Consider the following 13,399-nt stretch of genomic DNA (forward strand, 5'->3'; position numbering starts at 1 on the left):
TTTTAGTGCACTCAAGGTAATGTTGAAGGCTTTCTAGAATAGCTTTCCCAAGCCATTTGCTCTGAGATGATCCTTCTAGAAATGCTTTGGGAGGTGGCTATCACGTGTACCTACAAAGGCAGCCATTCTGGAAGCCTCACAAAGGTATGCTTCAGAGGGAGCTCTCAGAGGCCAACTGATTTATCTAACCCCTATCTAACAAAATGAAATTCAATGTAGAGAAAAGTAAAGTCTTAGGCCAGAAAAACCAAAAGTACACATACAAACTGGGTGAAACCAAGCTTAATAGCAGTAACTGTGAGCGGGATCTTGGAGTCTTAGTAGACAACCAATTAAATATGAGCCAATAGTGTGCAGCGGCAGCCAAAAAAGCCAATGCAATCTTAAATTACATTAACAGTGGGATACAATCAAGATCAAGTGAGGTACTAATACCGCTCTATAAAGCCTTAATAAGACCACACCTAGAATACTGCATCCAGTTTTGATCACCACACTATCAAAAAGATGTTGAGGCTCTAGAAAAAGTGCAGAGAAGAGCAACCAGGATGATTAGAGGACTGGAGGCTAAAGCATACGAAGAACAGTTACAGGAACTGGGCATGGCTAGTCTAGTGAACAGAAGAACCAGGGGAAACATGATAGCAATGTTCAATATTGGAGGGGCTGCCACAGAGAGGAAGGCGTTAAGCTATTTTCCAAGGCACCTGAAGGCAAGACAATGAATAATGGATGAAAACTGAACAAGGAGAGATTCAACCTGGAAATAAGGAGAAATTTCCTGACAGCGAGAACCATCAACCAATGGAACATCTTGCTTTCAGAAATTGTGGGAGCTTTATTCAGTGATGAAGCTTTCAAGGATTGCCATCTGTCAAAAATGGTGTAGGGTCTGCTTGGGTTGGACTAGATAACCTACAAGGTCTCTTCCAAATCTGTTAATCTGTTAAACTGTTACATTTAGAGGATAAAAGTAGTCTTCCTGTTGAGGGAAGGGGTAAATGGGAGGAAAAAGGGGAATCATGTCAGGTCCTTCTCCCACCCATGTGTTCTCTCCAGTAACCCTTAAGGCATATCTTATAACTACAATCATATTTTGTGCATTTGTCCCGAATTACCAATATTGAAATAAATACGTTACATAGACTCCGTCTCAATTGCCCTCTCTCTCTCTTTCCCTCTCTGTCATACCTTCACCACCCTTCGGTCACAGGGATAGAGAATATCTTGCCCTCAAGACAGCCTTGAAATCCAGGTTGCTTATTAATATATTAATCAAACGTATATAGCTTCCCAAGCCATTTGCCAAAGGAACTCCGGGCAGCAAGCAATGATAAAAATAAAATGCCAATTTATAGTTAAGAATAAATAAGTTGAAGCTGTAGCCCAACATTTTGGGGATGGCCACCATGGTTTTCTTTCCTTGCCCTTCTAAACAGTCCTGAACGTTTTTTGCCAGTCTCTTGATCATTTTAGCTCCCCTATCCAACACTTTTTTTTTTCATTTCAGAAACCACTGGGACAGTGGTGGGATTCAATTTTTTTTACTACCGATTCTGTGTGCATGGCTTGGTGGGCGTGGCATGGCAAGGCTTGGTGGGCGTGGCATGACATGGCTTGGTGGGCATGGCAGGGGAAGGATGTCAACATTCCAGAAAACCCCTCCTGCAGAAAAGACTCCGAAACCAGCATCTTTCAAAGTTCTTTTACTAGCATAGGTAAACTGGCACAGTTGGATGAAAACCGAAACTGGGGTTTCCGGTTCATCCCTCAGTAATACAAACCCCAAAATCTCCACCCTCATGACCCCTCTGCTGGTCACATTCTCCACTCCCCAACTGTCCCGTGTTGAAGCATCACTCCAGCCACTCCTTTCCCAGATGCGAACCCAGCCTGACCTTGACCGGCAGGAAAAATATGTTGTTATGTCTAATCATCCCTTGCACTACCACCCTCCTCCCCTCCTTTCCCAGAGAGGAGAATTGTGGAAGCGTATGGAAGCCTTTGGCCTAGTACGGCTTCCAGAGCTGACAAAGGATACTATAAAATCACCATTCCCTCCGCACTCCAGGGGAAGGTTACTGCAAAATCCCCATTCCCCTCCTGATCAGCTGGGACTCAGGAGGCAGAGAATAAATGGGGGCGGGGCCAGTCAGAGGTCGTATTTGCCAGTTATAACTACTCATAATTTCTGCTACTGGTTTTCCAGAACCGGTGAGAACCGGCTGAATATCACCTCTGCATCATCAAGGTCATCTTCCTTACTCTCTGCACAAAGCTCGCTTCCTTGCCCTTTCTCTAGGTTCAGATCACACACAGAGGAAGTGGGGAGGGAATCAAAAGAAATTAAGGATATTCTTCCATCTCGTCACTCCTGTTGTGCTTGCAGAAACTCAGAGAAGACAGGATTGTTGGAAGCAAGAGGGATGGCATAAAACAAGATGGCAGGGAAATGCCAGAATGGGCAATAATAACAAGAACTTCCAACATATGCCACTCAATAACTACCTGGGTGGCCATCTCTAGTTCAACTATTATTATTATTATTTGCAATAGTAGGTTACATGTATTTGTTTCTTTGTTATTATTTATATAGTTCCTGGGTTTTTTTTAAAAATTCTGGTGTTCAAGACTTTCCTTCCTCCTTTTTCTTCCTACAGCAGCCCTGTGAGGGAGATTGGGTTGACAATGAGGAACTGGTAGCAAGCAGTGGTGGGTTGCTCCCGGTTCAGACCGGTTCTTGCGAACCAGTAGTAAAACCAGGGAGAGGCTCCGCCCACTGACCCCAATGTCATCAGGAAGCTTTGCAGAAGCAAGCATGTGCACGCAAGCAAAGCGAGCGCACGAGCGTGATCCCGCTGCAAACCAGTAGTAAAGATAAGTAGAATCCATCCCTGGTACCAAGGAGCTGCCATGGCTGAAGAAGGGCTCAAACCTGGGTCTCCTCCCTCCTAGTTCAGGACTTTCACCAGTATACCTCAACACAAGGGTGGGCTTCAAAAATTTTAGCAAGGGGTTCTCTGCCTGGTTGCTGGGTGGGCGTGGCCATGATGGGCGAGACCTAGTCAGCCTCCTGCACCATGGCTGCGGGGGGGGGGAATTTTTGCCCTCCCTGAGCTCCGGAGGCTCAGAGGGTGAAAACAGCCTCCCCAGGCTCCAGAGGCCCTCTGGAGTCCAGAAACAGACCCGCTTCTGGACTTCCTAAACTTCCGGTAGGCCCATTTTTCACCCTCCCCAAGCCTCTGCATGCCCTGCACTTACCTGTATCTAAAATGGGCCGCATGAGGACTCCAGGGAGGGGTGGGCGGGGTGGGGCGGAGCCAGTCAGGAGTGGGATTTGGGGGTTCTCCAAATTGCACAAAATCTTAGCTAGAGGTTCTCCCAAACCCTTGCAAACCCCCAGCAGCCCACCCTTTCCTCAACAGCTCTTTACATCCATATAGAGTTTACTGGGTATGCATTTCATTTTCAAACTATGCGTAGACCTACTTTCTTTTTCACCACTGGGCTGCAGTGAGTAAAGAACTCCTTGTTGAAATGTTAATGGGAGATTTGGAGACGCTGGGGGTCCCGGTGGCCCTGGTGGCCCAGGAATCCCTGTCTCTCCGGGATAGCCTCTAGGTCCTGGAGGTCCAAGTTGTCCTAGAATTCAGAGCAAAGAAAGAGTCAGGATTCCTCAGAGCACTGGAAGCGGCATTGGCTTTGCTGAGGATTAAGCTGAGCCTTAAGGCATCTGTCAGACAGCCTATTCCTTAATGCAAAAAATCTTGCTTGAGATATGTGAAACATTGATAAAGGAAGGACAACTTTCTATCCCAACTAAGGCATGGCCAAGCATGAGTCATCTCACACACACACACACACACACCCGTCTATCAAACCACTTCCTCCCAAGATTGGATTATTAAGCATAAATATTTTGCATGCCAATTCTAGACATTGGTGGAGAAAGTCCTGGCTGTGAGCAAAAGAGTATTAGTACATCCAGTTGAGTTACAAAGCAACTAAGAATCAAGAAAAAAGACAGATTGCTTTTTTTTAAAAAAAGGTCCAAATGGTAGAGGAGTATATACCAACTTGAGAAGAATGGGTTACTCAAGCGAGCTTCAATTTGAAGAGGAAGTTTTCTTAATCCCCTCCAGAAAGATTGAATGGCTGGCCTCAATGGGGAAGCATCCTCAGTCCAGCATGGAAGGCTGCAAAGAACTATAAGGCTCAACCTTTGTCTTTAATGATCATTTGCAGTCTCAAAAGAGGTGCTTTTCAGCCCATAAAGCACTTCTAGACATTGTAAAAAGTTGTGTTGCTCTTCTCCCCACCCTCCCAGTCACATGACCACATTTTGGGTGCTTGGCAACTTGTTCACATTTACACCTGGTTGCTAAGTGCCCTGTTATCGTGCAAAAAGGAGGCAAAATCCTCACTTATTCTGGAGGAATGGACTTCAAAGATGGCGAAGATATTTAACAGACAGAGGGAAGGCACATTCAGATTTGCAAAATTCTATTACTCTAACCCTGTAATGAAAGTTTTAGTATTTAGTATATAGTAGTAACTGTGGGAGGGAACTTGGAATCCTAGTGGATAACCATTTAGATATGAGCCAGCAGTGTGCAGCAGCTGCCAAAAAAGCCAACACAGTTCTAGGCTGCATAAACAGAGGGATAGAATCAAGATCATGTGAATTGTTAATACCACTTTATAATGCCTTGGTAAGGCCACACTTGGAATATTGCATTCAGTTTTGGTCGCCATGATATACAAAAGTTGTGGAGACTCTAGAAAGCATGCAGACACAGCAACAGAGATGATTAGGGGACTGGAGGCTAAAACATATGAAGAATGGTTGCAGGAACCGGGTATGTCTAGTTTAATAAAAAGAAGGACTAGGGGAGACATGATAGCAGTGTTCCAATATCTCAGGGGCTGCCACAAAGAAGAGGGAGTCAAGCTATTCTTCAAAGCACCTGCGGGTAGAACAAGAAGCAATGGGTGGAAACTAATCAAGGAGAGAAGCAACTTAGAACTAAGGAAAAATTTCCTGAGCAATTAATGGAACAATTTGCCTCCAGAAGTTGTGAATGCTCCACTACTGGAAGTTTTTAAGAAGAGATTGGATAACCATTTGTCTGAAGTGGTGTAGGGTTCCTGACTAGGCAGGAGGTTGAACTAGAAGACCTCCAAGGTCCCTTCCAACTCTGTTATTCTAATTCTAATTTATAACTTATATTAATATAATAAATTAATATATAATATTATATTATATATTAATATAATATATTAATATTATATTAATATTATATTAATATTATAAATTAATACCATAAATTATATTAATTTATAATTTATAAAGCACCTCCCCTTTCCTATCTTTATCTAGAAAAGATTTAGGGAGGGTCAAGTCTGAGACCTTTTTTCAAATTATATTTCTGCTTTGGACTCTGATCTCTCTGACAGTTGCCTGGGTTGCAGCTCTTCCTCTTATTCCTCAAAGTTATTCTCACAGCTCGTTTTATTTCTCCTGGTTAGTGCTCTAGGGGGTAGAGGCACACATCCTGTTTCATGCTAATTCATTGCAGCTTCTGAGATGATATGGTCAAAAACCCTTAGTGAGATTGTCCTGTCCCACTACCCCTTCACCCTTCTTTGCCCACCAAAATAGAGTAGCACTTCATCCTAGGGGGGAAAAAATGCAATGACTGTGTAGGAATTTAGCACCCACCCCCCTCCTAGAAAAATGAAATATTTTAGAAAATATTTAAAAAAGCAGAATATATTTCCCTGGATGAGAAATGGAGAAACATGTTTTAAAGGCAAAGCAGCTTCCTGACTCCCCCCACCTTTGTCAATGGGCCATTAAAGCCTCAGCCAAGCTCACTCATTTCCCCCCACCTTTGTCAATGGGTCAGAGGTAGAAACTCATTCTCCCCACCTTTGTCAATGGACCATCATCTGCAACACAATAGGACCCATCTAGCAACAGAAACTCATCACATGGCACCTGAGAAGATTACATCAGCCAGCAAGGCTAGCTAAGACCCCCCACCCCCTGGGAGTCTGACAACCAATCAAGATATTCTTCCTGTGCCCCAGAAAGTTCAAAGCTCAGAAAAAGCATAAAGCTAGGGAGTGCACAGGATCTCATCCCTTTTCTGTTCAGGAACTCAAGCCATGTGATCCTGACCACCATTAAACCATCTTTCCAAGCAGTCTCCATGTTTCCAGTGTCTTTGTCCCCACTTGGAACTGAACCCAGATGGATATTTCTTCCAACAACTGGTTCTGAACTGTTCAGATAAAACCCCTGGATGAGCTAAGATCTAGAAGCCCTGGTCTCTGGAATTGCAAAAGCTGGATATGAGGTTTACTCATGGATTTCTTTCTATACTCCAGTTGTTTAGACTGTGAATGTAAACAACTGGAATATACCAAGTAAGAAGATGCCATACAATACCTCTCAAATTTGGGGAAATGTTTTCTGACCAATTTCTAGGCATGCTTATGCTGTCACATATCTGGGAACAAGTCGATTGATGAGTTAGAATGTTTATTTACAGGGCACCATTTTTCTACAACCTAGTGTTCTCCAGATACAACTTCCACCTTCCCAGGCCAGGCATCACAGTCTAAAAACCAAGGGAATCTTTCACATGTAATAGAATTGCTTACATCCCAATAGATTAGAAATAGGATTCGAAGTAATGTTAAAAACAATCAATGGCTCCCCCACACCCCCACTTCTATCATATGTATTGAGTGCCATGCAGATTTTAAGGGCAAAACTGTTCTTTAAAAAAAAAGCATACTACTACTGATGAGAAAATGTTGCCCTTGATGACACATGGGATGTTCATTAATAAAATAAAGACCTAAGACAAAGCACACAAACATTCTCAAATGGAATAAATTACAGAGACTTTGTTTTTAAGTTTTAGACACAAGCTGCTTTAATAAAGAGTTAAGCATTGGGATTAGGAAAAATAGCCAAGAAGAAAACTCAATTCCGCCATCAAGACTGAAGATTTGTATTTGAATGTGCTGGACTCCAGGTCCCAGAAGTCCCTTCCTGTAATCTAAATCACTGTACTGATGGGGAATATGGGAATATGGATCATCTGGAAGCTGTAGAATTGCCACATAACATGTAGCCCAACTCCAAGTATCATCATGGAATGGGCCAACTTGAGCTCCATATTGTCCTCCCATAAGTGTAGCTGCTTCTCTCCTCACTGTACTCACCTGGTGGTCCAGTCGGTCCTTTTTCACCAATCTCTCCCTTTTCCCCCTTTGGCCCTTGCAGTCCTGGTCTCCCAGTTGGTCCTGGAAGCCCTAAAAATACAAACATAAACATTTTGGTTCAAAGGGTAAGCTACAGTATCAAACAGGGGTCAGTAAAATATATTTTTCCTTTTGGCACACTGGTTAGAATGCAGTATTGCAGGTTAATTCTGCTGAACGCCAGCAGTTTGATCCTCACTGACTCATGATTGACTCAGCCTTCCATCCTTTCGAGGTTGGTAAAATGAGGACACAGTTTGTTGGGGGCAATATGCTGACTCTGTAAATTGCTTAGAGAGGGCTGTAAAGCATTGTGAAGCAGTATATAAGTTCAAGTGCTATTGCTATGTTTACAAATACTCTACTTAAGTGTCTGTATTTATCTTTATTACTGTCAAAAAAGTTGAATGTGAAACAAAATGTAAATCTAACTTGCCTAATTAAGCAGTCTAACTATAAAATATTCATTAATAGGAAACCGCTCATAACGTAGCAAGAATAATAATTGACACCTTCCTAATTGATTCACAAGCTGTATTCTTAATTGATAAGCACTGCCAAAAATTCAGCTGCAGCAGGGGTCTCCTTGAAATTTCTGTCACAAAACAAACATTTTACATCTTCAGCATGAGATCTGCCTGCAACTATTTTTAACATGACCCAGATCAAGTCTAAGACAAGCCTTTCTCCCACCACTCTCACAAAATTACAGCGGCTCCAAAACATATTTGAGTCTAGAGATAATGTGAGAAAAAAGGAAAAGCTTGAAAAAATTGGGTATGTTTGGCACAGAGAACATACATGTTGCCATCTTAATCATCCTTGAATCTTTTTTCCCAGAGAATGCCTGTTCTTTTACTCTTTCCTTTCTGTACTGCCTTCCCCGGAGCATTTCTCCCCAAGAACCATTTTTCACTTAAATAATTTTACCCCTTCTCTTCCCTTTTTCACCCATTCCCTGTCACTTGGACAATCTTCTTCTACTAGAGGATGGAAAGAGAGAGCTATTGCATATATCCTGAGAAATTATCATGAACATCATTATTACTGGTGGAAGGAAAGCTTTAAAGAAAGACTTCCTCAGTCTTTTATCACTCTTTGTAAGTGTGTCTGTGTGTCAGAGAGAGAGAGAGAGAGAGAGAGAGAGAGACAGAGAGAGAGACAGAGATAGAGACAGAGAGACAGAGAGACAGAAAGAGAATGAGAGACAGAGAGACAGGGACAGAGACAGAGAGAGACAGAGAGACAGAGAGACAGAGAGACAGTGGCAAGGAAGTGATGGTCATACCATTGCAACCTATCCATTACTATTTCAACCAAGGGAAGTTGGTAAAAGAAGTGGAGTATTATTTGTCATTTGGATAAAAGCAACCTCACACTCCCATGACACAAGCCTCTTTTATGATGACATCATGATGATGTCATGCTCATGTTGTTATGAAGAAGTCCACAATCAGTATGATGCTGCTTTCTGATAAAAGTGGCTGTAGCTGTGGAAATGGTGCTGGAGAAGACTCCTGCGAGTCCTTTGGACTGCAAGGCGATCAGATTGGTCAGTCCTAGAGGAGATCAACCCTGACTGCTCTTTAGAAGGCCAGATACTGAAGATGAAACTGAAATACTTTGGCCACCTAATGAAAAGGAAGGACTCACTGGAGAAGAGCCTAATGCTGGGAAAGATTGAAGGCAAAAGAAGAAGGGGACAACAGAGAATGAGGTGGCTGGATGGAGTCACTGAAGCAGTTGGTGTGAGTTTAAGTGGACTAAAGAGGATGGTAGAGGACAGGAAGGCCTGGAGGAACGTTGTCCATGGGGTCGTGATGGGTCAGACACGACTTCGCAACTAGAGATATGGCTTGTGGAAAGCCATGTCTCTAGACATTAGCAAATGTGGGAAACGGCTTATTTGCAGACTTAACTGCATAGGGAAAGACTTCTCTCTTTATGGAGATCCAACAGGATTTCTACTTTTCTTGGAAAATGTCTAGATATACCTTTTTTTTTTTTTTACAAATGGCTAGTTACTTACTTATTTAAATAACCAAGATGCTTCTATAGCAAATGATAATGCTTTAACTAATGATTACATTTCTTGGCCTGAGTCCAGACTTAATGTTATTTGGTTGAAATAATGAACCACAAGTTCAATGCAGAAAAAAGACAGAATTGGCCTATGAAGAAATACATGGCATTTCCCATTTTTATGAAAATCAAAAGCCTAGGATGAGAACACGAGGCAATCTGCTCACCAACAGGTCCCATTGGTTTCCTCAGGGCTGTTCCTGGATTAGCTAGTGGAATAGCATCAGGCACCACATCATCATACCAAGTGGCTGTAGTTCTTGTCATCGGAAGATCATTGTCTGAAGGTGAAGCTCGTTCCGCAGCCTCAAGCAAAAGGATCTGGATGGAAAATATAATGGTCAAAGTGACATGGAGACAATCATGCTAAGTCTTTGTGAATAGGACATGGTGTTTAAATGAAAATCAGGACCACGAACAGCTCCTAATCAGTCCTTGAGGCCTGGAGCAGTTGGAATTTCTCTGGAATAGGATTCTGAACCATTGGCTCAAGGGATGGTGTCCTTGAGAAAACTTGGATTCCTGGAACACGCTCATTAGTACCTATATGAAGAGCTTCTGGGACAGATGGGCTGCACCTTGCAAAAATGAAGAAGAATATTTTTGGAAAACATATTGTTGAAGTCATCTGGAGGGCAAGGGAGTCTATTTCCTAGAACCACATTTAAAACACAAGTCTAAAGTACCTTATGATTCTTGATGAACGTATCTTTTCTTTTATGTATACTGAGAGCATATGCACCAAGACAAATTCCTTGTATATCCAATCACACTTGGCCAATAAAAAAATCTATTCTATTCTATTCTATTCTATTCTATTCTATTCTATTCTATTCTATTCTATTCTATTCTATTCTATTCTATTCTATTCTAAAGTCGGTATATTGTATCTTACATACACTAGGATGGGGTCTCCAACCTTGGCAACTTTAAGACTTGTGGACTTGAACTCCCAGAATTGAAGTTGAAGTCCACAAGTCTTAAAGTTGCCTAAGTTGGAGACCCCTGCACTAGGAGATACAGCAGGAAAATTTTAAAAAGGGGCATTATTAAAGGGCTTAAATACCCATATGGGGAGCAAACAAGCAAACTTAAAAGTCCTAGTATAGGAGAGTCAATATGACATTGAAAGTATTACAGACACTTGCTGGGATGGATATCATGATTGGAATACTGTGCACGAAAGATGTAATTGGTTCAGAGGAAACAGATCTGACAAATTCGACAAAAGGAGAGAAGTCTCGTTATATATAAAAACACATCTATGCAGAAATTCGTAAGTCACTGGGAGTTTGGCAGGAAATAAATTTAATAACAACAATGCAACAGAGAGGAAAATCCTGCGGAAAGTGCCTGAGTAAATATTAAGACACACACATACACACACACATCCACCCGTCCCAAATGACATTGTTGTGGGCATGTACTACAGGCAACTCAACCAAGCAGAAACTACAGGGGAAATTTTTGCAGACTGGATGATCAAGATATCCAGGAAACACTATTGTGAAAATGGAGGGTTTCAACTCCCCTGACATCATTGGGAATCATACTCTGCAGCAAATGGGAGGTCCAATAGGTTCTTGACATATACCTTGTAGACGACTGCAATGGAGGAAGGAACTAGAGAATCAGTTATACTGGACTTAATAACTACGATAAGAACAAGGAGCAAGTGATCAAGGAAATGGAAGTGGTAGGAACTTTGGGAGTGCCCATGTACTCCTAGAATTTACTAAAGGTTTGACAGCTTCAAATATTTTATATACAATATATATATATATATATATATATATATATATATATATATATATATATATATATATATATATATATATTATATATTCTAGAACACAGAGCATAGAATCATAGGTCATAGAAAGAGACCACAGAGGTCTTCTAGTCCAACTCCCTGCTCAAGGCAGGAGATGTTATACCAACCCAGGCAAATGGCTGTCCAGTCTATTTTTGAAAACTTCCAGTGATGGAGCATCCGCAACTCCTGGAGACAAGCTACTCCATTGATCAATTGTTCTCACTGTTAGAAAATTTCTCCTTACTTCTAGGTTTCTTTAATAAGCTTTCACCCATTACTTCTCATCCTGCCCTTTAGTGCCTTAGAGAATTCCCCCTCTTCTCTGTGACAGCCTCTCACATACTGGATGACAGTTATCATGTCTCCCCAGTCCTTCTCTTCTATAGGCTAGACATATCTAGCTCCCCTCAACCATTCATCATGTGGTTTAGCCTCCAGACTCCTTATTAAATGAAGTCTGAATTTGTAAGCATGTTTATCTATGGGAAAGCATGATTTAATTCACTGGGACTTATTTCTGATTAGATATAGATAAGACTGCATTTCATCTCATATAGCTGTTAACAGTTATTAAGAAAAATGTGTTTAAATTAAATCCGTGGAACAAAAACTCTATTTTCCTTTAAATAAATAAGCACAAGCCTTTTAATGATATGGGGAAAAGTTATAATTTGGAGTCTGGCAGAGAAAGATAATTATATTACGAAAAATAGCGATCATGCAAAAACTATGTGGTCCTTTAGCTATTACACACGGAATCAATCGTAACTAGTATTTGTGTAATCTTATGTCCTCACATCCAGGACACCATAGCCTATGCCCTCCACTGGGATGTTTGATATCAGCTCAGATCAGATAACTGCAAGTTTTCAAGGAGTGATCCAAACCTTAGATTTCTAACAGACTATTCATAATCCACCATGGATTGTGCCTAAAAGACATTGGCAGATAGGAACCCCCCCCCCAAAAAAAACAACCACCAAACCTAGGCTCCAGAGAACCTGGCAAATATTTATAGTCCTGGACAGATTATACATTGTGAAATCTAATACTTATATATAATTTTATACTGTATGCACTATATGCAGCCATGTAAATGCAAGGCTTCATGCTTGGTCAAGTGCTGGTGGCCTTGGAAACAAAGATCCACAATAACCAAAAAGAAGTGAAGAAGAGCAAAGATGATTAAGGGGCTAGAGACTAAAACCCATGAAGAATGGTTGCAGGAATTGGATATTTCTAGTTTAATGAAAAAAATGAAAATCTTAAAAGTCTATGCACATAGCTAGGGAGGGCCGCAAGTGCTCAGGCCACCACAAGGGCGGTGACGTTGAGCTGGCCATGCCCACCCTGGCCCCTCGAGGTCAAACACAACTTTGGTGCGGCCCTCAATGGAATTGAGTTTGACACCCCTGAGATAGACACTGGATAGCCATTTGTTTAAAATGTTTTCTCAGATCCTACATTAAGCGGTGGACTGAACTAGATGCCTTCTGAAATCTTGTCCATGATTCTGAGCATTTTTTTCTACTCATACATTAAAGGAGAATGATTGAAGTCTTTCAAATGAGGCTTTGGGAGATGCTCCAGAAATATGAGATCGGATATTTCAGAGCAGCTGAGAGCAATGAAGTCAGGTAAAGATGAAGGCCAAAGGCAAGGAGAATGCTCAGCTATCCAAATGGCTTCCCGAATAATTTACTTACTTTGGCTTCCAAGATATTCAGCCTTTCAGTCATATCTGTGAGCTTTGTGCAGTTCATACATTCTAGGAGAAAGAAAAACACTGAGTCTGTTACAACATATGGTTAAAATAAATGAGCAACTCATATTGATCATGTTTTAATTTTATTTTAATTACTGCAATGTACTGTTTGTGCTTAGCTTTTCAATTTTTAAAAAAAAAAATCCCTGGGGGGAAATTGTAATGATTTATTAACACAATAACATTTCAAAAACAGTACACATTCCTATGTTGAATGCAAATAAATAGATGATTAGTTTCATAAAAGGAGCAGATGGATGATCCTTGTAACATTTAAAGAGGGGTCCATAAATCAAGGTGGCCTGGAAACAATAAGGATAAAACAATGAGAAATGCTTTGACCCAATGTACTTGCTGGAGAACAAGGATTAGACAACAGGGTGGTAGATGATTTGGACTATGGTTCCTGTTTAGCACCAAACAAAAAAGGTCCAATGAATACGGATTCTGGTAACTTG

General features: G+C 41.3%; 1 protein-coding gene across 5 annotated transcripts in view; it reads right to left on the reverse strand.

Moving 5' to 3' along the window:
- The window catches only part of COL26A1 (collagen type XXVI alpha 1 chain), a 211,133-nt gene that overhangs the window by 36,235 nt on the left and 161,499 nt on the right, over positions 1-13,399 (reverse strand). For all 5 annotated transcript variants that reach the window (XM_058164388.1, XM_058164390.1, XM_058164389.1 and 2 more), the window contains exons 4-7: positions 12,883-12,944; positions 9,528-9,681; positions 7,240-7,329; positions 3,490-3,642 (exon numbers count right to left, since the gene is read on the reverse strand). In XM_058164388.1, the coding sequence (XP_058020371.1) occupies positions 3,490-3,642; positions 7,240-7,329; positions 9,528-9,681; positions 12,883-12,944 (459 nt within the window). The remainder of the gene's footprint in view (positions 1-3,489; positions 3,643-7,239; positions 7,330-9,527; positions 9,682-12,882; positions 12,945-13,399) is intronic.

Source organism: Ahaetulla prasina, chromosome 1, assembly GCF_028640845.1.
Source record: "Ahaetulla prasina isolate Xishuangbanna chromosome 1, ASM2864084v1, whole genome shotgun sequence".
NCBI lineage: Eukaryota > Metazoa > Chordata > Lepidosauria > Squamata > Colubridae > Ahaetulla > Ahaetulla prasina.